This window comes from Schistocerca gregaria, chromosome 3 (genome assembly GCF_023897955.1).
Source record: "Schistocerca gregaria isolate iqSchGreg1 chromosome 3, iqSchGreg1.2, whole genome shotgun sequence".
NCBI lineage: Eukaryota > Metazoa > Arthropoda > Insecta > Orthoptera > Acrididae > Schistocerca > Schistocerca gregaria.
The window spans coordinates 378,054,464-378,081,513 of NC_064922.1; the positions used below are offsets into that span (position 1 = coordinate 378,054,464).

The 27,050-nt window shown below is 40.4% G+C and overlaps 1 protein-coding gene across 1 annotated transcript in view; it reads left to right on the forward strand.

Annotated features, from left to right (window-relative positions):
• The window catches only part of LOC126353900 (fatty acid synthase-like), a 445,172-nt gene that overhangs the window by 220,412 nt on the left and 197,710 nt on the right, over positions 1-27,050 (forward strand). Inside the window, exons 12-13 of the mRNA XM_050003124.1 lie at positions 20,029-20,258; positions 25,011-25,312. Coding sequence (XP_049859081.1) covers positions 20,029-20,258; positions 25,011-25,312 — 532 coding nt within the window. The remainder of the gene's footprint in view (positions 1-20,028; positions 20,259-25,010; positions 25,313-27,050) is intronic.

Below are 27,050 nucleotides of genomic sequence, written 5' to 3' on the forward strand. Positions count from 1 at the left end.
TGTGCCACCCAGCAGTTGCCGCCCCAGGCCATCATCCATTTTGCCTGGCTGCACCGCTTGTAGCCTAACATCTGGCCATTCACTGGCGGAGGAAACTCCCCCTCCCGGCCATCTTAACAAGGTGGTCGATGAACCTATAGAATCAATGGGCGATGACTGTCTGCCTACTGATAGCGGCGGCAGTGCTCGCTCTAAGGCAGGCATGATGTCTGCTTGTGTCTGTGTATGTGCGGATGGATATGTGTGTGTGTGTGTGTGTGTGTGTGTGTGTGTGTGCGAGTGTACACCTGTCCTTTTTTTTCCCCTAAGGGAAGTCTTTCCGCTCCCGGGATTGGAATGACTCCTTACCCTCTCCCTTAAAACCCACATCCTTTCGTCTTTCCCTCTCCTTCCTGAAGAAGCAACCATCGGTTGCGAAAGCTAGTAATTCTGTGTGTGTGTTTGTGTGTTTTGTTCATTGTGCCTGTCTGCCGGCGCTTTCCCGCTTGGTAAGTCTTGGAATCTTTGTTTTTAATATATTTTTCCCATGTGGAAGTTTCTTTCTATTTTATTTACATCATATATACTAAATATGTATAGAATATTCTACAAATGGTTAACATATGAACTTCTACAGTTTAAGGAACTTTTTAGGATGAGCAATGATAAATTGGTAAGATATTTTGTTATTGAAATAAGTACATATTGTATTAATTATTGCATTAAGTAATTGTTATTACTTGCACAATGGGAGGAATTCACACATACTAAAGTAAAGTCCTTTTTAACTCAAATATGAAATATGTTTTAGGAACATCAGGATCTCTGCCATTCTGGCATTAATATGATCATTTACAAACTCACTAATTGTATCTTATAAGTTGACTGAGGTACGTGTTTGTGCATGGACTTCAGCTGCCAAGCTGCACCTTCCCTTCCATGCAGTGATCATTCAGGCCCCACATCTACCAGTGTCCTCCTCTTGTACTGCATAATGGTGTATCACAATTCAGCATAAGAGCATTTTACATGTGAATTGTATGCTTAGTAAGGTTGATATGTGAACATTAAATTATCTTGGAATTCTCATTTTGAGTAAGAAGAGGTAGAGACAGTTAAAAATCTCACATTAGCATACCTTTATATTATGAGACAGTTCTAGTGTGACACTATGAAGTAACATAATAACATTTTTTCATATCAGATATTGGCTATATGGTAGTATTAATTATTTTTGATTATCGGCTTCCTTTATTTGTCTTGCTTACTAGATGTTAGAGTATGAATTAAAAATGTTTATGTGTAAGTGACTAAGTCATCGTTACTCTGCCTGATACTATAATTTTATTGTTTTTCTTACACATAAAAAATTTAAATTAGTCAGATTGCAATGTAGCCAACATTAACTCATTATATGTCAGGTCCGACTTTTCATTCAAATTATAACTTGATTTAAATTAGTACCTGGTTTAAATTATGCAGTTAAAAAGTCCAGAAATAGCTGTTGCAATTTTTAAATATACGTTCACATAATAATTAATGAAAAGTATCAGAAAGAGAAAGTATTCACCTTCCAGTAATAAGTGACTATTATTTTTGTATTGTCATAGATTCTGTAATGAGAAGGCACAACTATAGCCTGTGGATTGGATCATAGATTACAGAATACGTCACAGTTAATGCTATGACCACAAAAATATGCAGAGACCTCTTCAAAATTCCCTGAAAGTGTGGATATCATACTAGGAATGTATAAGCTGCACATCCACACCACTAGCTATTACTGAAGATCCCCATTGTAATACAGAGTTCGCCAGAGTGAAAAGTATTACTTATGTGTTTATCTTACATTTAATAATTGATCACATATTTTGTATAACCTTCATTTTAACACACATCTACTCTAAATGTTAAAAATATTCACCATTGGTGGTTATACATATAACAAAATGACAAGTGGTCACCACAACTACATCAGTCAGTGTTTCAGTGGAGATCGCTGCACATGTTGCTGTAATCTCCTGACAAAATCCTCCAGCATGCATGGCTTACGTCGATCGAATTTATCATTCAAAGTTCCCCACAAGTAAAAGTCCATAGGTGTTAGATCTGGCAACTGTGGAGGAAACTCAATGGGCCCTCTTTGTCCAATCCAGTGCCCCGGAAAATTGTCGTTCAGGAAAGCTTGTACAGATAGGCTAGGTGGTAGTGTGGTGGTGCCTGTCATGTTGGTAGATGGTCTCTTCATCAGCTCCATAAAGCATACATATACCTGGCAAAATTGATGTGTGTAAAATTTCCAGGTACACTTCTCCAGTGACAGTATCATCAAAGAAAAAGGGTTCTACTAAGCCCCTAGATGATAGTCCACACCACACATGAACCCCTCGTAATTTGACTGCTTTATCCACATAAACATGTGGATTTTACAGTGCACAGTACACACTGTTATGCCAATCCATGGTTCCATTAAGTTAAATTGTGCCTCACCAATCCACACTACCCTCGTCACAAACTGTTTGTCATCAGTTACCATTTGTTGATATCATTCAAAAAATTGCATTCAGTGATCAGGATCGTCATCATTAATCGTGCGTAGTAATCGTGGAATGTAAATTTTCCAATTTGCAGCTTTTAGAATTCTTTGTACACTTGTAATGCTAATCCCCACTTCACATGCACGTTATGTAGAAGACTTTTGTGGAGAATTAACAAATGTTTCCAACTCGAGAGCTGATGAAGTAGGACTTGTGGCTGTATGCTGTCTTCCTAATCTTCCTTTGTGAATATCACAAATTGTTCCATGCAATTCAGACTTGTCAATTATGCATTTAATTGTTAGGTGGGTTGGTGGTTCTGTTTCAAACTCCCGCCTCCACTGACGTTGCACCAACACCGTGCAGATAGGGTCTAAGTAAATTTAATACAACAGGTTTCATGGGTACATTTGAGCCAAAGCAATTTGATGATGGAGTGAATCTCCACATAAGTCACAGAAAGTAGACAAGAAAAAGAAAAAACTGAAAAGTAAAGTTATAAAAATAAAAACAATTTATAGTAGTACATACAGTAAGAAATACAATACAGCTCAAGACTTTAACTTGAAATTTGTGACTGGATTGATTGTATCCTGTAGGTAGGCTGTAGCATGTTATCATGGATAGATAGTAATTTGAAGAGGTGGGAGTAGATTCAAGCATGCCCTCCAGCAAAGTGAGCCAGAACACTATCTCATCATATTGTATGTTAATGACCTGGGAGAGAATATACAGTTATTCTAAATGATTGACCTATTTTCAAAACTTTGTATTTGATCAAGTACAAATCCAAAATGAACAAGCCTTATACCAATGAAAAGAGGAAGTTTCAAAGTTTTTTCATAATGTTTGATATCAATATAATAAATTTAATAAATTGTAATTAATTTGTTCTTAATAATTATTTAATAATTAGAAATGTGATAAACGTTCAATGTGGCCACTGTTGTGTGCACAGCAAACATCGATGTGGTAGCCAAACTTGTCTCAAACATGCGAAAGCATATCTTCTGTTACTGAGTGCACGGCAGCAGTGATCTGGTTCTGCAGATCATTCAGAGTGGTTGGTAGAGGTGGGAGACAGACAGCTTCCTTTTCATAACCCCATAAGAGATAGTCACTGGATGTGAGATCAGGAGATCTCGGTGACCAGAAGTGGGGGGTCAAGTCCTCAAGTCCACTATGACCGATCCAGTTCTGAGGAAGGGAGTCATTAAAAAAGCCTCATACATCACGGTGCCAATGGGGCGGAGCTCCATCCTATTGGAAAATGAAGTCCTGGGAATCTTCCATAACTTGAAGGAACAGCCATTGTTCCAACATGCCCAGGTACATGATTCCCATTGCAGTTCTTTCTGCTAAGAAAAATGATCTATAAACCTCTATACGGGATATGGCACAGAACACATTGATCTTCAGTGAGTCTCTTTTGTGTTGCAATGGTGAATGTGGATTTTCAAAAACCCATATGCGAACATTGTGTCTGTTGACTTTTCAACTAAGGTAGAGTGTCGCTTCATTGCTAAAAATTATATGCTGTAGAAATACATCATCCTTCATCTTTGCTAGCACATAACCACAAAATACATGATACTTCTCTTTGTCATTGTTTTTGAGAGCCTGCAGGAGTTGTAATCAGTAGGGCTTGTACAGCAAATGCCACCTCAAAACTTTACATGTTCTTGACTGGCTCTATTGTTATAGTGTTACTGGGAGTGTGCACAAAACTTTCTTGAACCCATTAGTCATCATCCTCTGACACACGCGGTCAACCTGTGCTTTTTTCTTTGCACACTCTCCCAGTCTGTTTAAATTGCTTAAACCAATGGCTAATGCTTTTGCAAGTTGGTGGTTGAATACCAAATTTGGCACAAAATGACCACTGCACCACAATTTGTGACTCAATTTTCGCGAACTTAAGAATGCAGAAAACCTTGTGCTCCACAGTCACCATCTCACTTACAGCTGACAGTGAAATGGAATGACAACCCTATTGCCACATGAACTCTACCAGCCACTTCTGAAACCAGCACCATCCGCCCACCCGCCACTGCCCACAAAAACTTTGAAACTTCTTCTTCTCTTTGGTATAAAGCTTGTTCATTTTAGATTTGTACTTGAACACATACAAACTTTTGAAAACGGGACCATCATTTGGAATAGCCCTGTATGAAACGTAACCTCATGCTGGCATTCTCCTTGGGTATGCTGCCAGATCCTAAACTAAACATATCTCATTGTTTTGATGACCTGTGTGTCTGTCATCTTCTGAAGAGATGCTGCTGCAGCTAAGTCCTGCTGAATGCTGTTGCCAAGACTGGAAATAGTCATCCTACGTAGGCCCACATGATGTACACGGTAAGTGCAACACCCACCAGCAGAGCTGCTCCAAAAACTGGGCTTCTGGCACCACCCATAGTAGACACTGTTGCTAACAATTTGAATCACACAAAGGCTATCCTCAAACACTCAGGGTAGCTCCACCAAAGATTGTTGTGCTTTGAAGCAAGACAATATAGAGTTCCACATCCTGCTGAGAGAAAAATGCTTATCCCTAATAATCAAGTCGTCTGCAAACCTGATTTGAGTTGACTCCTTATAAATGCTGTTCAGAAAATCAGACATACTGGCAACTTATCAGACTTTTGTCATATTTCAATCCATGTCCACCATTTGAACAATTCACTACTGCTAATTTTTCTAGCTGTCATAGCCTTGTGTGATGGTAATGATCCATGCATCTCTCCTGAACTGTGCAATTTGACTTTCCATATTTAAATGGAATTTTTTTATATGCCAGGCTTCCTAAGCCCGTATCGTCCGTAACAGAGCCATGTAGTGCAATAATCTCAATAGGTGAATGGAATACACTCTTAGAGGCAATGTCCTAAAAGTTCTTCTTTTCTTAAAGGGTACATCCCCCGCATAAGGAATAAATGCCACACATTCACCTCCATGGATGATTCAAACTCCATAGCCCAAGGAATCTAGTTCTTGGATAATTAATTTTCCTTAAACACATATGCCAGATTGCAGGTTTGTGTGTTAGACAGTCTACATCAGAAACAGCAAATATTCTGTGTACTAGAGTCCTGAGAATTAACTGCATTCGTGCGGTATGTGGAATTTGTTTACATGCAGATATTAGTTGATATAAGTTTGTTTTTGGTAAACAATATGTCCAAGAGTACCAGCGTCTTTTCTGTCACTTTCAACCTTCATCGTAAATTTAATGCTAAGATGAAGGCAGTTGAAGTGCTCTAAAAGTCTGCTAAGAGCATCACAGTATTGAGACTAGACAAAAACAAGTGTCATCATTGTATCCACAGTAACACATTGCTTTCACAGCCAATGTTCACAGTCCTCAAGTGAGAACTGTCAACTATAGACAACAAAGGACTGCCCATAGCAACTCTATCAATCTGTTCAAAACTTTTGCCATTAACTGGAAAATACATAAAGGTCAGCATATGGCAACAAAGGTTCAACAACTCCTCGTGCAGATTTTCACTAATAAAACTCAAAAACTCTTCCACAGGGCCCGTGTAAATATAGAGATACCACATCAAAAGTCATGAGCAATTTTGAAGGATCCAGCCTCAAAGACTTCAGCTGTCAAATAAAATCCACAGAACTGCAGATATGCTGTTTTTATTTGCCAACAAATGAGTGAAGAATATATGTTAAGTACGTTGATAGATTGTAAGTGGGCAAACTGCCCTTCACAATGCATCGAGCTTGTGCATTGTGGGATAACGCCTCTTCTGTGAAGAGACCAGCTATTCATTCCCTTTGGTATGATGATGATGTAGTACTCATTTTATCAGTTGACAGGGGAAAGGCATGAATGTTTTGACATATGGTGATTACTTCCTAAAAATGATATCTACTGAACAACTGGTCTTACAGAAGATTACTTAATGGACAGTATTACATGCAAGACTCATTCACTTTTTAAAACAAGCATATTGTTGTAAGATTTGGGCAAGAAGCTTCAACTTGGTGCTGCCATTTCACCAAGATTTTATAATCTGCTGAAAATACCCTTATGCCTTGTAGTTAGTTATTTGGATGCATCCCCTTAAAATCTGGTGAAGTACATAAAATTTGTTCTGTGCATGCATATTGGCAAGACCAAATACTGTATCTCTAATTCTGTGGATTCACTTTAATGATTGAAATCATGGAGACTGGACCCTATGGATTTACTTGTTAGTTTTGATGAAGTATCTCTATTTACATTAGTCCCTCTGCAAGAGTCTTTGAGTTTGATTGGTAAAAACTAGGTGAGAAGTTGCTAGCTGCAGGTATTTTTCTAGACCTATCAAAAGCCTTCAATGTCCTAAACCATAACATTCTGCTTGAAAAATTGGAAAGAATGGGAGTAAGAGGTGTAGCACATAGCTGGTTGTGTTCGTTTCTAAAAAACTGCAGGCAGAAGGTATCACTTCAGTATGAATTCAACAGTAAGAACAAAACAAGAAACAAGTCCTTACTTTCTAGTGAATTACCAATAAAGCATGGTGTACTGCAGGGCTCAATCTTAGGTCCACTGCTCTTCTTGATTTATGTGGACAACATTGTTCAATATGTGAGTCCTCAAAAAACTATTCTATTTGCTGATGACACCAGCATATTGCTTATGGGATTCAGTCCATAAACCTTGCAGTCAACAGCAGAAAATTCTATGAAAAGTCTTCTGAGTGATTCACAAAAAAACACTCATTGTAAATAAAGAAAAAAACTGTGTGTGTCAACTTCCATTTATTTCTTTCATCTAATGAAATGTCTATTCAAGCACAAGTAAAAAAATATCCCCTAAGAATTGTAAGTCTCAAAAAATTTTTGCGTTTGTAGGTTCAGTTAGACTTAAAGTAGAGCACACTCATAAATAATTTGTCTAGGAAACTCTCATCTGTGTGTTGTAGTCTAAGAATATTAAAGTCTACAACAAGAAAAACAACAGTACAGTAGGCATATTAAGCACAGTTGCACTCACTGCTTTGATATGGGCTTATATTCTGGGGGCACTCAACAAACAGCTTAAAGGTTTTTTAATGCAAAAAAAGAGTTCTAAGAATAATTTTTGGCCTTAAATATGATGGAGTCCTGTAAATCTCATTTCACTGAACTTGGTGTTCTGAATGTCCCAAGCTTGTTCATTTATGAAACTATCTTGTTCACTAGAGACTGTCTCTTGAAAACAGGCAAACTACTACAAAACAAAAATGAACACAATTATTGTACCAGAGGGAAATCAAACAATCATAAAAAATATCACAGAACAACAGTGTGTCAAAGGAGCATAATTGACATTGGTGTAACATTACACAATAAGATACTGGAGGAAATAAACATTGCTATGCATCTAAAATTTAAACTGAACTACAGGCATTTCTAACAAAGCACAAAGCACTATTTCTATTCCATAAAAGCAGTTCTGAATATGCTACAAAAAACATAGCTTAAAAATTAAATTGTAAGAATATGTTGTTGTTGTTGTCTTCAGTCCAGAGATGGTTTTATGCAGCTCTCCGTGCTACTGTATCCTGTGCAAGCTTCTTCATCTTCGAATAAGTACTACAACCTACAGCCTTCTGAATCTGCTTAGTGTATTCATCTCTTGGTCTTTCTCTGCAATTTTTACCCTCCACACTTCCTTCCAATACTAAATTGGTGGTCCTTGATGCCTCGGAACATGTCATACCAACCGATCCCTTCTTCTAGTCAAGTTGTGCCACAAATTCCTCTTCTCCCCAATTCTCTTCAGTATATCCTCATTAGTTATGTGATCTACCCATATAATCTCCAGCATCCTCCTGTAGCACCACATTTCAAAAGCTTCTATTATCTTCTTGTCTAAACTATTTATCGTCCATGTTTCACTTCCATACATGGCTACACTTCATACAAATACTTACAGAAACAACTTCCTGACACTTAAATCTATACTCAATGTTAACAAATTTCTCTTTTTCAGAAATGCTTTCCTTGCCATAGTCAGTCTACATTTTATATCCTCTCTATTGCAACCATCATCAGTTATTTTGCTCCCCAAATAGCAAAACTCATCTACCATGTTAAGTGTCTCATTTCCTAATCTGATCCCCTCAGCATCACCTGACTTCATTCGACTACATTCCATTATCCTCATTTTGCTTTTGTTGATATTCATCTTATATCCTCCTTTCAAGTCACTGTCTATTCTGTTCAACTGCTCTTCCAGGTCCTTTGCTGTCTCTGACAGAATTACAATGTCATCAGCAAACCTCAAAGTTTTTATTTCTTCTCCATGGATGTTTATTCCTGCTCCATTTTTCCCCCCTTCACTGCTTGCTCAATATACATATTGAATAACTTCAGGGATAAGCTACAACCCTGTCTCACTACCTTCTCAACCACTGCTTCCCTTTCATGCCCCTCGACTCTTATAACTGCCATCTGGTTTCTGTATAACTTGTAAATAGCCTTTCGCTCCCTGTATTTTAGCCGCGCCACCATCAGATATTAAAAGAGAGTATATCGGTGAAATTATCAAAAGCTTTTTCCAAGTCTACAAATGCTAGAAACATATGTTTGCCTTTCCTTAATATATCTTCTAAGATAAGTCATAAGGTCAGTATTTCCTCGCGTGTTCCAGTATTTCTACAGAATCCAAACTGATCTTCCCTGCATTCAGCTTCTACCAATTTTTCCATTTGTCTGTAAAGAATTTGTGTCAGTATTTTGCAGCCATGACTTATTAAACTATAGTTCAGTAATTTCCACACCTGTAGACAGCTGCTTTATTTGTATTTGGAATTATTATATTCTTCTTGAAGCCTGAGGGTATTTCGCCTGTCTCATATATCTTTCACACCAGATGGTAGAGTTTTGTGATGGCTGGCTCTCCCAAGGCTATCAATAGCTCTAATGGAATGTTGTGATGTTGTGTATTTCCAGGTCCTTTTTTTGACTTAGGTCTTTCAGTGATTTGTCACTTCACACAGTATCATATCTCCCATTTCATCTTCATCTACGTCCTCTTCCATTTCCATAATATTGCCCTCAAGTATATCACCCTTGTATAGACACTCTATATACTCCTTCCATCTTTCTGCTTTCCTGTCTTTGCTTAGGAGTGGTTTTCAATCTGAGCTCTTGATATTAATGCAGGTGGTTCTCTTTTCTTCAGAGGTCTCTTTAATTTTCCTGTAGGCACTATCTACCTTACCCCTAGTGATATATGCCTCTACCTCCTTACATTTGTCCTCTAGCCATCCTTGCTTCGTCATTTTGCATATCCTGTCGATCTAATTTTTAAGACGTTTGTATTCCTTTTTGTCTGCTTCATTTACTTCATTTTTATATTTTCTCCTTTCATCTGTTAAATTCAATGTATCTTCTGTTACCCAAGAATTTCTACTAGCCCTTGTCTTTTTAGCTACTTGATCCTCTGTGGCCTTCACTATTTCATCTCTTAAATCTACCCATTCTTCCTCTATTGTATTTTTCCCCCTGCATTTGTCAATCGTTCCCTAATGCTCTCTCTGAAACTCTGTACAACCTCTGGTTCTTTCAATTTGTCCAGGTCCGATCTCTTTAAATTCCTACCTTTTTGCAGTTTCTGCAGTTTTAATCTACAGTTCACAACCAATAAATTGAGGTCAGAGTCCACATCTGCCCCTGGAATTGTCTTACAATTTAAAGCCTGGTTCCTAAATCTCTGTCTTACCATTATGTAATCTATCTGAAATCTTCCGGTGCCTCCAGGCCTCTTCCGTGTATACAGCCTTCTTTCATGATTCTTAAACCAAGTGTTAGCTATGATTAAGTGATGATATATGCAAAATTCTACCAGGTGCCTTCCTCTTTCATTCCTGACCCCCAGTCCATATTCACCTACTACTTTTTCTTCTCTTCCTTTCCCTACTATTGAATTCCAGTCCCCAATGACTATTAAAGAATATGTACCTAATTTTTATTTGCTACTGCTTGCTAACACTATATATTATTTTAACTTTTCTTTGAAGTGTTCAGCATAAATTGTACAACTTCTGCTGTCTTATATAATTGGACCAATAAAAAAAAGTCAGTCACATATTCATTTTCTGAAGTCTAAGTACTTTTTTTGTTTAATGGAAATATATTTGAACAGATTAACCAAGCTGGTGCTACAGTCAGTCCCGCATCAGCCAGAGTTGCCAGTTCATTCATGGAGGACTTTGAGTACAGGACACAGAGAACATTGTCTGTGAAAGCAATGTATTTCTGGAGATACAATGATGACCTCTGTTTTTGTCTGGCTTGTATTCATGGTGTTCGTAAATCATTTTTGAATAAGTTCAGCTGTCTTCACCCTAGCATTAAACTAATCACAGAGGTTGAAAATTCTGAATAGTTCCCATTTTTGGATGTAATGGCGTGGAAAAAATGTGATGGTACGCTGGGACAGTGCGTTCACCAGAAACTGGCTCATAGCAACTGATTTCAACGTGCAAAGAGTTTCCACCAACCATATGAATGCAGTGGTATGCTTAGGACTCTGGTACAAACAACACCTGCTATTTCTGATCAAATTAACAGGCACTTGCACACTTGGCACCTGTGCTTAAGGAAAACTGATGTATTGAGTAGCAGATTCATCTATGTACAGAGGTTTACTTTTTCTGGAGGTCATGAAGAGGAGCATAGATGTAGGACATTTATTCCTTCTGCTGGGGGAATGTGGTATTTATTCCTTCTGCTGGCATCATATACTTTAAGACTGGAAGAAATTTAAGACATTGAAACATGATATGAAATGATCGTATGACATTTACTGGCTGGGATATCCCCATTAGGGTTCGGCCGCCGTATTGCAAGTCTTTTTAGTTGACGGCACTTTGGCGACTTGTGTGTCAATGATGATGAAAATGAACCTGGGCACTCTTGCATGGTAGGCAGTAATGCTACCGTTGCACTATGGTGGTGGACACATTGACATTTAGAGTCTTTTCTGCCAACTAGCCAAGATTAGGCACTACTCTGCCCTGTCGAGGATGATTTGGGGCTTAGGGAGCCTTGCATACAAAAAATTCCATGTCATTATGGCAAGCCTTACATTGGTTGGTCAATTTGCATGGTTCACAACAAGTACGTAGAACATTGTCTTCACTCAAGCCTGTAACTGCTGGAAAAATTGACAATAGTGGAGCATTGTTTTAGGGACATGGAATAAAATTTGAGATGACTGATAATTATCAGGTGTCCAGTTTTTGGGATAGTGTTTATAATTTCTACTGTAGGTGATGACACAAGCCCACTATTGGGAGCAGCACTGGTGATGGCTGTTGCATATGCCTTGTACTGCATGTGGATCTATGTAGGATGACCATTTCTAATCTTTCAATGAGGTTTCAGCAGGACTCAACAGTAGCAGCAGCAACAGAATCCCTCCTGAAGATGGCAGACATATGGGTCACTGAAACAGTGAGCCATGTTTATTGTGGGATCGGGCGACTAACCTGACCAGTGTACAGAGACTTACTAATGTCAGGAAAGCCTGCACAGTCATACTTTTTGCAAGTGATTTGGTTGTCTACATTGAATCAATTTCTGGCACAAAAGAAAAAAAAAGCATTAATGTGTGGGCAGATACTGTTAAAATTTCAAAGTGTTCCAAACATTGACAATTTGCCTTAAATGTACATTGTGTCACTCTGTGACTCAACATCTCCACTATATGCTGAGTAGCAATCTATCCTTTTCACCATATTGTCATCATGTATATTATCTACTGGCAACACAGATGAATTCAGTCAACTCAAACAAATGCTTTGGTGTAAAAATTTGTGTGAGTGTGAAATTGATTGATCATATAGTCTCAGTCACAGGTACCATACCTGTTGCTTACAAACCACTCATGTAAGCCATCCTAGAAGATTGCTTAAGTTTGTGGGACACATGTCATATAGAACTAATTTGCAGTATTAGGTGTATACAGAAAGGGCATTATTAATGGTAGTAGGTTTGTTTGATCCATGAGACAATATCATGGAATGCTGAAAAATCTAACCTGGAAGATTCTCAAAGAAAGATGTCAGTACTCATATGAAAGCCTACTGACAAAGTTCTGAGATCAGTATTAAGTAGTGAATCTAAAGCCCTCTATACAGTGCTTCTGTAGTATCTGGACGAGATTAGGTTTCCAGAGTGAATTTTCATACTGCGGCATACTGTGTGCCGATTTGAAACTTTCTGGCAAATTAAACTGTGTGCCAGAGTAAAACTATATGCCAGATTGGGACTCAAGTCACAGCCTTTGTCTTTTATGGGCAAGTGTCATACCAACTATGGTACCTGAGCTTGACTCATATCCTGTCCTCGAGGTTTTACTTCCACCATTTCCCCATGTTCTACCTTCCAAACTTCACAGTAGTTCTGCACGAATTGTTGGATTACCACTTCTGGAAGAAAGGGTAGTGCTGAGATGTGACTTAGCCACAGTCTTGGGAATTGTTTTCAGAATGAATTTTCACTTTGCTGCAGAGTATATCCTGATATGAAACTTGTGTAAAGTTTTGAAAATAGGAGATTAGAAACTGATGGAAGTAAAACTGTGAGGACAGGTCAAATTGGTGAGCACTTACCCATTGAAGGCGAAGGTCCCAGATTCAAGTTTTTGGCCAGCGTACAGTTTTGATCTGGCAGACAGTTTCATGATTAGATTAATCACAGCACACACAAAGGCACTTTAGCAGCCATTCTTCCTGTGCTCTGTATGTGAATGGTACAGGCTTGTGCAGTAGGAAGTTCTCTCTACCATACCCTTCACTGTAATTTGCAGATTATAGCTGTAGATGTAGATATGGATACAAAATGGATACAAAATAATAGCTGTGTGCCACAATGTAGCCTTTCAACATAGATTTCAAAACGTAGAGTTTATTCCTCAAATTTGTCAATTCTGAAAGAAACCCTCTACATTAATATATGTCTGTTTGCATAATGATTAAAGAAAAGTTATTAATGTTCAAGCAATTTTCCTCTAGTGTTTAGTGGGTGAATGTGTCACTTACCTTGTAACAAGCTTGTACTACTACCTACAAATCAGAAAAGCCCTTTATTGTAATGTACTATGACAACAATCGGTTCCTGCCTTCATCATATTTATTGCATGAATTGGCCATGTACTGTCATGTTTGCAACTTCATATCATTTAACTTAGAACAGTGCAAGGAAGGAAATATTATTTTCTGTAGTCTGTATCAGAAGTCATTGTAATATAGTTGTTGATTTTGTTAATTACTCGAACAACCAAATATAATACTTAATCTGACACTCAGATAAATTCTGTGAGTTCCTGGCTTTTGTGGTAGCATTCAAATTAAAATTTTCCACATTAATATGCTTTGTGATTACTTTCAGCTATGTTGTTGTTGTTGTGGTCTTCAGTCCTGAGACTGGTTTGGTGCAGCTGTCCATGCTACTCTATTCTGTGCAAGCTTCTTCATCTCCCAGTACCTACTGCAGCATACATCCTTCTGAATTTGCTTAGTTTATTAATCTCTTGGTCTCCCTTTACGATTTTTACGCTCCACGCTGCTCTCCAGTACGAAAATGGTGATCCCTTGATGCCTCAGAACATGTCCTACCAACCGATCCCTTCTTCTAGTCAAGTTGCACCACAAATTCCTCTTCTCCCCAATTCTATTCAATACCTCCTCATTAGTTGTGTGATCTACCCATCTAATCTTCAGCATTCTTCTGTAGCACCACATTTCTAAAGCTTCTATTCTCTTCTAGTCTAAACTATTTATCATACATGTTTCACTTCCATACATGGCTACACTCCATACAAATACTTTCAGAAACAACTTCCTGACACTTAAATATATACTCGATGTTAACAAATTTCTCTTCTTCAGAAACGCTTTCCTTGCCGTTGCCAGTCTACATTTTATATTATCTCTACTTCGACCATCATGAGTTATTTTGCTCCCCAAATAGCAAAACTCCTTTACTACTTTAAGTGTCTCATTTCCTAATCTAATTCCCTTAGCATCACCAAAAATTCGACTATATTCCATTATCCTCGTTTTGCTTTTGTTGATGTTCATGTTATATCCTCCTTTCAAGACACTATCCATTCCGTTCAATTGCTCTTCTAAGGCCTTTGCGGTCTCTGACATAATTACAATGTCATCGTCAAACCACAAAGTTTTAATTTCTTCTCCATGGATTTTAATACCTACTCTGAATTTTTCTTTTGTTTCCTTCATTGCTTGCTCAATATACAGATTGAATAACATTGGGGAGAGGGTGCAACCCTGTCTCACTCCCTTCCCAACCACTGCTTCCCTTTCATGTCCCTCGTATCTTACAACAGCCATCTGCTTTCTGTACAAATTGTAAATAGCCTTTCACTCCCTGTATTTTACCCCTGCCATCTTCTGAATTTGAAATAGAGTATTCCAGTCAACATTGTTGAAAGCTTTCTCTAAGTCTACAAATGCTAGGAGCGTAGGTTTGCCTTTCCTTAATCTTTCTTCTAAGATAAGTCGTAGGGTCAGTATTGCCTCACGTGTTCCAATATTTCTACAGAATCCAAACAGAAAGCTGGGAAAGCTATTGGAAGGAAAATATCTTTCATCCCCACTCAATTGATAGCTCACTTCACTCTTAGAAACACCATTTACTAGTTTGGAAATCTGATATCAGCAAGCTTTTTCAAAGCCAGAGATATCATTCCCCACTTTTTGTACTTCTCACAATTAAAATACTTCTTTTAGTATGTGTATTTATTTGATCATAACTTTCTCACTGACTGCATTTGAAAATGACCTTCTTCCATAGACACATTAAGAAATACTAAAACTATGGGGACAGGATACGAATATCAGTATACAGAATAAACTGTCCCCACTAATATCTGCACGTACATATATTTCAACAATTATCAAACACATGCGCAAAGTACAAGGTATAAGAACAGACTGAATTAACATGGCAGCTCGGATGAGTGACTTGAGTCCCAAAGATTAATGTTGTTTATGGTCGATACAACCTATCTACACCACACAGCCCCCCCCCCCCCCCCTCCCTGCATTACTGAGTACTACGTGTGAGTCTTGAGGGGAGACCATGTGGGCATTGACACTGTTGGTGGTCATATGAGCTGGTAGACGCACGACCAGGATGGGGTGCGAAGACGGAGCAACGAGAGGGAGGTCCACCTTGAAGTTGTTGAGCCAGCGAGAACAGACGATGCAGCAGCCAGCCTGAGAGTAGGCAGATTGAATGGTGGATGGCGGTTTGTAGGTGTGGCAAGCCCAGATGCTAATTGATTCGTCTGGAGAGATGAAGGCATGAATTGTCGTTGGGTCACACTCATGAGGCAGGGTGAGGCTATGCAGAACACTGATATTTAACTGGTCGTTGGCTGGCAGGGCCAAGGTGTCTGTGAGTAGAATGAGAACTTGGTCATCAAGAATGATGACTGAAATGTTGTCCATGCAGTGTGGGGGTAATTGCAGAGCAAGGAGACTATGGGAGACAGTGTCTCCATAGTCAATGAGGTAGCAGCGAAGCCTGCATATGGGGTGGATGATGACATGTCTGAGAAACCCGCAAAAGGTGACGGGGAGGCGTCGGGTGAACAAAATTGAAAGTTGGCCTGAGGAGAAACATTGTCAGACTCCACGGACGGAGGGGGACTGGCGGGAGAGTCGTTAGGAGAATCAGACTGAGCCAGCAGAGGGATGTTGTGGTCCATGGATGCTGGTTTGAGACGGTGTAACGAAACAGTTTGCGGACTGTCTTTGACAATGATGAAGAAAGTTGTATCACCATGCTGGAGGACTTTAAAGGGGCCGAGATAAGGTGGTTGCAGAGGTTGTCAGACTGAATCGTCTCTCAGCATTACATGGGTGAAAGTGTTGAGAGCAGTTGGCACGTAAGTGTCCAGCGGGGAGTGGCTGATAGGTGGGTTTAGGCATGCATGTTTGAAGTGGGTGTGCATGCAACTTATGAAATCTGGGGGGGGGGGGGGGGGGGGGATTCTTCAGGTACTTGAGGCTGAATGAGTTCCCCTGGTAGGATAGAGTTCTCACTGAAAACGAATTCTGAGATAGTTCCTTGTAAGTTGGGCTTGAAAGTTGAATAGAGGCCGAGCAGTGCCCATGGAAGGGCTTTGGACCAGAGGCAGTCGCGGCACCTGAGTGCCGTTTTTAGAGTGCGGTGCCACCATTCCACTAACCAGTTGCTTTGTGGGTGGTAGGCTGTGGTGTGAATTTTCTTTATGTCGCAGACGTTACATGAAATGGTGAACAGGAAATATTCAAACAGCCAACCCTGGTCGGTGGTGATGGTGGTCGGACAACCGAACCTAGCAATCCATGAGGAAATAAAACCCTTGGCCACGGTTTCGGCAGTGATATTAGGTACTGGGTAATTGTCCATGACAGTACTAGTGTTTAAATGTCTGTAGTTGCCACACATTCAGAAAGAACCGAAATGTTTAAGGATGAGGTGGATCAGTGAAGACCAGTTGCTGTCTGACGGTTGCCAGATGCCTGCCTCCATTAGTTTGTTAATTTGCTGCTGGATTGCGTGCAACCTAATAGGGTTGAGGCATCAAACCTTGTGCCTGATAGGAGGGCTGCATGGTGGGCATGGTTGTATTGCACATGTGACTATTATTAGAAGCACTGTCTGACACATATGGCAGCGAATGTGGTGAGCAAATCGGGGATGCAGAGTCTACCAAATGTGAATCATCACATGCAATTAATGTTTTTGGACTAACCTGATGAGTGTCTGAGCTGGTGTCTGCTGGAGAAACACCATTAGGTGGCAAGACTGTGGACTGCAGTTTCAGCAGTGAGGTCTGAGCCGCGACAAGCTTTTTGTAAGCGTGTGATATTCATTGTTTCAGTTCATAGTTTTCCAGGTTGAGTTGTGCTGCCTAGTCATATTCTGACAGTAGGTTAGTGACGCAGGTCACAATGTTGCCTGCCAGGGTAGAGTACTTGCATATCAACTCACATATCGCAAGAGAAACAGAACATGGAACATAAGTGTGGGAGCACAGTATCTGAGTGTTAGTGGGATGTTGTAGCATTTAGTCCTGAACTACATTGAGAGAGAGTTTGTAATGGGACAAAAAATCCATACCGATAATTCATTGCATTGGCAACGTAGAAAGTCCACGGAAAACACAGAGAAGGAAACAGGTGCACCGTAACTTTGAAAGAGCTTGAGGTTTGTAACATTGATGCGTTGATGAAGTCAGCACCAGTGTCAACTAGGAAAACGAGCCATGACAAAATGTCAGTCACGTACAAATGCCCCCTCGGCCAGGCGGACGAGTGGACAGAGTGCAATGTATGAGGACGCTTGTGAGGTTCCCCACAGAACTCAGCATCTTTTAGGTCCTGTGGTCAGCGTTTGGGTGCTGGCAAGGTAATTGGCACTTCTTGGCATTATCGCCAAAAATCCTATGGTACCAACAGGACGATTCAATTGCTCTGAGCACTATGGGACTTAACATCTGAGGTCATCAGTCCCCTAGAACTTAGAACTACGTAAACCTAACTAACCGAAGGACATCTCACACATCCATGCCCAAGGCAGGATACGAACCTGTGATCATAGCTGTCACTTGGTTCCAGACTGAAGTGCCTAGAACCACTCGGCCCCACCAGCCGGCTCCAACAGGGCAGATGAGCCGGATGCTGTGGTGGTGGTGACTGCGGCAGCGGAGGAGGCTTGTCCTTGTTGATTTGTTGCAGTATGTATACCAGCACTTATGGTGTGTGTGCGATCCTGGAGTGTTCAGACGGTGGAAAGAGTGACCAGATACTGCCAGGTGGTGTAGAAGGCGCAGAGGTGGAGCGAGTCCTGCCTATGCCAGCAGACGGCCAGTCAGCAGGAGCAGTTGTGCCAACTAGCGGTGAGTGGTGAGCTGGTTGGTGTTGTAGCAATGAATACAGTTGTTCTGCGATGAGGAGATGAGAGCCAATTGACTTGAAGAAGTGCGGAAGCAGATGGATCTGTAGGTCGGTAGACAATTTGGCAGACTACACCACCCACAGAGTGACGTCCAACATGGTATGCTCACTTACAAGTAACTGAAGGCGGTGCCAGAGTTCTGATGGAGTTTGGCCCCCAGTATTCCTTGTTCAAGATCTTGATGAGTCGTTCCATGATCGTTTTCTTTGTGAACTCATACTTCAGTGGAGGTGGTGATGAGAGGAGTAGATTGCAAATTAAGTCCGAGTGATCATGGCGGTGTGTGACGAGACGCGGGAATTGTCGTCGAGTTGTCGTCGGACATGTGATGCAACTCAAAAAGATGCTTGGCAAGCACTAACCATGGATACAGGGTTGTCTTCATATAAAGGTGGCAGCTTCAGCAGAGGGAGGGGATGAAGGTGGCTTTGGTGTTCTTTGGAAAACCGGCATGGTCCGTGGCAGGAGATGCCATACATCAGGCTGGCACAGTAGGCATGGGTGCGTTACTGGCAAGAATGTCTGTAGCAATGGTGGGTTGCATTGTCCTTGATGTGTCATGAAAACATGACGCAGCTGGCACGATTGGTACCGTGGGAATGAGTGGTTGTGTGATACATGTAGAGGTTCCATAAACTGGACCGTAGGTTACAGTTACTGATTTGAATTTGCCCACTTTGTAAATAATGTGGAAGGCAGACATGGCAAACACTGGTGGAGCTGTGGGAGAGGTGAGCAGCTGAGTGGTCAGAACCAGGGTCCTCTGTGAGGGTGTGTGTGGGGTGGGGGGGAGGGGTGGGGGGGTGGGGGATGGCAACTTGTGAGACAAAAGTGTGAGTTCTCCGCACACATTGAAAACTTGCCCCGTGAGGTCAGACCATAAATTACCGTTGGAACTTGTGGAAGATCACTGCAGCGTGGTTAAGACGCCCATGGAAGGCAAAATGCTGAAAGATGTGCCATATATTAAAGAACAAAGTTATACATTCTTGTTTTAAGATTCCAACCAAGCAGAAATTTATTAGAACAGGATGCACTCATGGCTGACAATTTTATGACCTCAAAAGTAAGTTTGGACTGCATTTTTGTGGCAAGTGAGATCTATACATGCATAAAATACTATAAGTAGACAAAACAAACACACTATAGGGCACAAATTTGTGTTAACATATATTTTAATGGACCATGTGATTTACAAAAATGCAAGTTATGAGCTGACAAGCGAGTAACACTTTAAGTAAAGTATTACAGCCCACTTTTGGCTGAAACAATCAAGATTATGTTGGAAATTTAGTCATAGAGTAAAGTGAAAACTTACTGACACAATCCTGTGAAAAATCCAAAATTGCTTAAGTATGCAGTCTCTCTCATAATCTCAGTTTGCATGACGTGTGCCTACCTTGTCTCAATAAGTGACACACTTGTAACTTATGAAAAGTAATTTTTGATTTGTATTTAATGTGTTTTATACACTGCAAAATCAGTTAGTATTTTTCTTATTGCTGTGATTACAATAACTTGAAACAGTTTAATTTAACAGGGATTTCAGCAGAGCAAGCAAAAGATATCATCCCTCCCTGTGTTGATATTGCATGCCACAATAGTTCTAGTCATATTGCACTATCAGGCCCAAGCTCAGAAATCACAATGTTGAAGAAGAAGCTCAGCAGACAGGATGTGATTGTGAAGGAAATTGAATCAGGTGGAGTTGCCTTTCATAGCAGATATATAAAGTCTGCTGAGCATGTACTCTTACAGAATATGAAGAAGGTAAGTGTCTAAAGGAATTACTTGTTTCATCACCAAAGAAATAGATCTGTGTGCATCACATACTTACTATCCAACCGTGATCCATCACCACTGCCTCCAAATCACCCCCTGTTAACTTTCCAGAATTTCTCAACCTTGAACCTTGCCACATCATTATTCCCCGAGTCCCTCAACATGCAAACTAACCTTACACCTGCAGAAAGAACCACATTCCACTATCTAAAAACTGATCGTGACCTTATAATCCTACCCGTAGACAAAGGCTCCACCACCGTTGTTTTGAACCGCAAGGATTACTTGGCGGAAGGACTCCATCAGCTGTCAGATACTTCCACCTACAAACCTTGCCACAGAGACCCCATTCCAGTAATCCAGCAGGATCTCCAGTCACTACTCAGATCCGTAGGCCCATCTCAGAACCTCTCCCCGGAGTCCACCTCTCTGCTTACACCCAACACTCACCACACTCCCACCTTCTACATCCTTCGTAAAGTCCATTGTAGCCAGTTACTGTGCCCCTACTGAGAGAATCACTCCTCTCGTCGACCAACACCCTCAACCTATTACCAAGAACCTATCCTCCTGTATAAAAGATACCAACTATTTCCTCCACCAGCTCTCCACAGTTCATGTCCCTTTACCACACGGTGACCTGCTCATCATTATTGAAGCCACCTACCTGTACACAAGCATTCCTAATGCCCATGGCCTTACTGCTATTGAACACTACCTTTCTAGACATCCTGTTGTTGTTGTGGTCTTCAGACCAGAGACTGGTTTGATGCAGCTCTCCATGCTACTCCATCCTGTGCAAGCTTCTTTATCTCCCAGTACCTACTGCAACCAACATCCTTCTGAATCTGCTTAGTGTATTCATCTCTTGGTCTCCCTCTACGATTTTTACCCTCCACACTGCCCTCCAATATTAAATTGGTGATCCCTTGATGCCTCAGAATATGTCCCACAGAGTGATCCCTTCTTCTAGTCAAGTTGTGCCACAAATTTCTCTTCTCCCCAATTCTGTTCAATACCTCCTCATTAGTTATGTGATCTACCCACATAATCTTCAGCATTCTCCTGTAGCACCATGTTTCAAAAGCTTGTATTTTCTTCTTGTCCAAACTATTTTTCGTCCACATTTCACTTCCATACATGGCTACACTCCATACAAATACCTTCAGAAACAACTTCCTGATGATTAAATCTATACTCATTGTTAACAAATTTCTCTTCTTCAGAAAGGCTTTCCTTGCCATTGCCAGTCTACATTTTATATCGTCTCTACTTTGACCATCATCAGTTATTTTGCTCCCCAAATAGCAAAACTCATTTACTACTTTAAGTGTCTCATTTCCTAATCTAATTCCCTCAGCATCACCTGACTTAATTTGACTACATTCCATTATCCTTGTTTTGCTTTTGTTGATGTTCATCTTATATCCTCCTTTCAAGACACTATCCATTCCGTTCAACTGCTTTTCTAAGTCCTTTGCCATCTCTGACATAATTACAATGTCATCGGCGAACCTCGAAGTTTTAATTTCTTCTCCACGGATTTTAATACCTACTCTGAATTTTTCTTTTGTTTCCTTCATTCCTTCTCAATATACAGACTTAATAACATTGGGGAGAGGCTACAACCCAGTCTCACTCCCTTCCCAACCACTGCTTCCCTCTGATGTCCCTCGACTCTTACAAGTGCCATCTGCTTCCTGTACAAATTGTAAATAGCCATTCGCTCCCTGAATTTTACCCCTGCCACCTTCAGAATTTGAAAGAGGGTATTCCAGTCAACATTGTCAAAAGCTTTCTCTAAGTCTACAAATGTAAGTTTGCCTTTCCTTAATTTATTTTCTAAGTCAATTGGTCATGTCAGTATTGCCTCATGTGTTCCAATATTTATACGGAATCCAAACTGATCTTTTCCGAGGTCGGCTACTACTAGTTTTTCCATTCGTCTGTAAAGAATTCGTAATAGTATTTTGCATCTGTGGTGTATTAAACTAATAGTTCAGTAATTTTCACATCTGTCAACACCTGCTTTCTTTGGGATTGGAATTATTATATTTGTCTTGAAGTCTGAGGGTATTTTGCCCGTCTCATACATCTTGCTCACCAGATGGTAGAGTATTGTCAGGGCTGGCTCTCCTAAGCTATCAGTAGTTCTAATGGAATGTTGTCTACTCCTGGGGCCTTGTTTCAGCTTAGGTTTTTCAGTGCTCTGTCAAACTCTTCACCCTATGGATTCCAAACCAACAACCCCCTTCCTAGTTGCCATGACCAACGAAATCCTCACCCACAATTACTTCTCCTTTTAAGGCATTATCTACAAACAAATTTGGGATATCGCTATTGGCACCCACATGGCACCATGCTACATCAACCTATTTATGGGACATCTACAGGAATCCTTCCTAAAAAAACAGAATCCTAAACTCCTCACCTGGTTCAGATTCGTTCATGACATCATAGCAATCTGGATTGAAGGTGAGGACACACTATCCACATTCCTCCAGATGCTCAACAACTTCTTTGACATTTGCTTCACCTGGTCCTACTCAACCCAGCAAGCCACCTTCCTAGATGTTGACCTCCACCTCAGAGATGGATACATTAGTACCTCCTTCCATATCAAACGTACTAACCACCAGCAATACCTCCACTTCAACAGTTGCCACCCATTCCATACCAAGAAGTCCCTTCTGTACAGCCTAGCCACCCATGGTTGTCACATCCGCAGTGATGAGCAGTCCCTCTCAAAATATACTGAGGGTCTCACTGAAGCATTCACTGCCCACATTTATCCTCCCAACCTTAAACAAAAACAAATCTCCCGTGCCTTATCTTTGCAGTCTCCCACCACCTTCCAAAGTCCCATAGTGTGGCCACAGCGGAGCATTCCCCTTGTGGCTCAGTACCATCTGGGACTGAAGCAACTGAATTACATGCTCCACCAGGATTTTGATTACCTCTCGTCGTGCCCTGAAATGAGGAATGTCCCCCCCCCCCCCCCCACTATCCTTCCCACCCCTCCTACAGTGGTATTCTGCCGTCCACTAAACATACACAATATACTCGTCCATCCTCACACAATGCCTGCTCCCAATCTGTTACCGCATGGCTAATGTCATTGTAATAGACCTAGATGCAAGACCTGACCCATACATCCTCCTACCACCACCTACTCCAGTCTGGTCACTATCATCACCTTTCCCATCAAAGGCAGGGCTACCTGTGACACCAGTCATGTGATTTACAAGCTACAAGCTAAGCTGCAACCACTGTGCTGCATTCTATGTAGGCATGGTGACCAACAAGCTGTCTGTCCACATGAATGGCCACTGTTAAACTGTGGCCAAAAAAGAAGTGGACCACCCTGTTGCTGAACATGCTGCCAAACATCATATCTTTCATGTCAGTGCCATATAGATCCTTCCCACCAACACCAGCTTTTCTGAACTGTGCAGGTGGGAGCTTCCCCTGCAATATATCCTACGTTCTCATAACCCTCCTGGCCTTAACCTTCGTTAGTCACTGTCCTCACCCATCCAGCCTCCTCGCTGTTCCCATTGTAGCACTACACAGCCATTATTTCACTGCCACACCCAGTCTTCGAATTTCTTTTCCTTTTTATTTCTCTCCTTTCTGTTACTCCCCCCCCCCCCTTCCTCCCCACCTTCTCATCTGCCCTCTATCTAAACTGCAGCACTTCACTCTCCGCCACCCCCACCATACTATCCCTCCATCTCCCAGCTCCAGCCTCCTCCTTACCCCCAACCAGTAACAACTCAGTTGTGTGAGACTGCAGACGTGTGTACAAGTTGCGTTTGCGTGAGTGTGTGTGTGCAAGTGTGTGAATGTGTGTCTATTACTGACAGAGGACTTAATGGCCGAAAGCTACAATTGTGTGAATCTTTTTGTTGTGCCTATCGTGACTCAGCATCTCCGCTGTGTAGTGAGTAGCAAGTTTCCTTCTCTAATATTGTCACATACTTATGAATTTTACACAGATTTTTTGTGATTATTTTCATTCACAGTACATTACTGACCATGAATCCTTTCTTATTGAGTATGTTTTTGATGGGCTACTTTATGGGACAGACATGTCAGTTACATACTTTAAGAAGAACACACAAATGACCAATGAGTCTATCTTTCTCTGTTCAAACTGTAGGTGTATGTCATGAAGTCTGTTACGGTTTCTACTTCGTTTAGTTTGGGTAATTTTTAAACTTACCTTTAACATGTTGTAGGTCTCACTATCAAAGTTCTTCACAATTTTTCAGAAAGTGGTAAATTTATTTGACAGTTTCTGTCACTAAGTGAATCAATTTTCATGTCTTTTATTTTCATACTAAAACCAAATTGATGTGAATGTTACAAGTTAAAGTTGTGCACATTGTTTCTATCTTGTACTGTGTTGCAAATGAATTGTAGTCCATGACTTTTCTAATAAATACTGCAAATCCTGTCATATATCACAGTGCTTTGGTCCAGAGTGCAATATGGTATTAGCGACAGCTGTTTTCATAATTTTGGGCTGGAATGATAGTTGACGGAGATAAATCTATTTATTACTAGAGCTGAATAAACTATAGGCTTGTGATATACATTACATACTATGAGAAAGACGCTTATGAACTTGTGGTGTTTTTCTGCCAGCTAATTTTGCTTCATAAGATCAATAACTTCCTTTACATTTCCTAGAGTATGTTTGCTAATTCAGTGTTAAAATTGTCTTTTATTATACAGGTGATACCCAAATCGAGGAAACGTTCAGATAAATGGATTAGTTCCAGTGTACATAAGAATGAATGGGACTCTTCATCTGCAAAAGAATGCTCTGCTGAATACCTAACACATAACATGATGTCACCAGTATTATTCTCAGATGCCTTGTCTATGATACCGCACAATGCATTTGTAATAGAAATAGCTCCACAAGGAATATTGCAGGGAGTAATGCGTGGGGCACTGCCTACTTCTGTGTCAACAGCAAGTACAATGTCACGTTGTGACAACTCTTTGCTGCAGTATTCTCTTGTTCTGGGAAGGTAAGTTGTATAACAGTCAGCAGCCAACTTTTTTCTAGAGATTAAGCAGACTGTAACACCACCTACCCACTAAAATTAGGTTTATTCACATGTTGTATGTTTGGGTAAACTAGTGGTAAAATTAAACAATAAAGAGGAAATGTTCTGCATAAGATCTTAAGGTGGAGAATATGACTACAGAAGACATGGGCTAATAAGTTTGTTGACACTGTTTGATTTAACTTCATTTGATTTGATTCAGTTATTATTTACTTCAGTGTCATCACTTTCTTTCAATATGTGTAATTTCATTACAATACATGTATCTTATTGACAAGTGAAGAATTTGTTTGGTGCCTGATGGCCATTGTAGACTAGTCAGAACGTGATAAGATAACCATTGCACTTCTCAGGCATGAATTTCTGTTGTGCCATTGGCTGGTATCATTATCAGGATCCTATGACTTCATGGCCAGCTCTATAGTCATCAGTTTGGTGATGGGTTTCTCTATCAAGGTGTCAGTGCATCACGTACCAAATAAACACCTTCCTCCAGGAGACTGTGGTAAATGCTCACTTGTCTTAATTTGAGCATGATTGGGAACAGTTAGTTGTCACAGGGACACTTCTCACATACTGGGTGATCCCAGAATGGCTGCCATCTAAGAATGGCATAGATTTGAGCAGAAACATCTCAACTGCATACTAGACATCATGTCAACAAGGGTCCACCATGCACAGGGTGGAGCAAAACTGTATTGAATGTTACACAGCAGTAGGGTTTCATTTCAGCAATGTATGAAGAGGTCCCCTTCATTCATGCATCTAGTTTTTAGTTTTGCATTGTTTTGTGGTTTATATATTAGAATAAAACTATTGTTTTAGTTTTATAATCCACAGTTTTTTATATGTTGTTTTGTATTTATTTCAGGGTAAAGTTAGGTTGCTAATCACCATAAAGATTACATGTTAAGTTGCAGATAGGAACAGCTAAAAGACACTTACACATTATCTTTCAGCCACAGCGTTCATCAGAAAAAGAAAATGAAATACACACACATTCATTCGCACATGCAAGCACACCTCACACACACATGACAGTCATGAATCGTGGACTCCATGTGGTTCCCAAGTCGTACAGCAACCGTAAACCATAAAATTACCAAATATGCAGCAACCAGTCACAAAATCATGCTTTATTTACTCACTTTTGCAAATCGATTTCAACTGATTAACAGCCATCATCAGTGCTTTCAACCAATATGTGTCCTGAGTAGCAATACTGTCTTAAGCAGAGGTCAACTTTATGTATGCATCCTTTCTCCTTCCAGCTGTACCCAACAGAAAAATTTCCCTGTCCATAGCCAGAACCCAGTCCCCCATACTGTACCTGTGTCATTTCCTAGCTCATGGAAAATACTTTGAATGATACATGAGTAACCAATTTGTTTAATTAAAGCCTCAAATGTTGGGGAAAAAATGGCGGAAGCAATGTTTTACACCTTGTACAATGCTGAAATCAAAATATGCTGCTGTGTAACAGTCACTTCATTGTTGCTCCACCCTCCACATTTTAACATTCTTGGAAACTCCTTGTCACACTATGTACAAAGTGGTTGAGATGTTGCTACTCAAGCTTGTCCCACTCTTTAATGGTAGCCTTCTTGACGTGATCCATTGTGTGAGGAGTGTTCTGGGAATGGTGCACTGCAAGTATGCTTAATCAGATTCACATCCAGGCCCGTTTTAAGGCCATAGT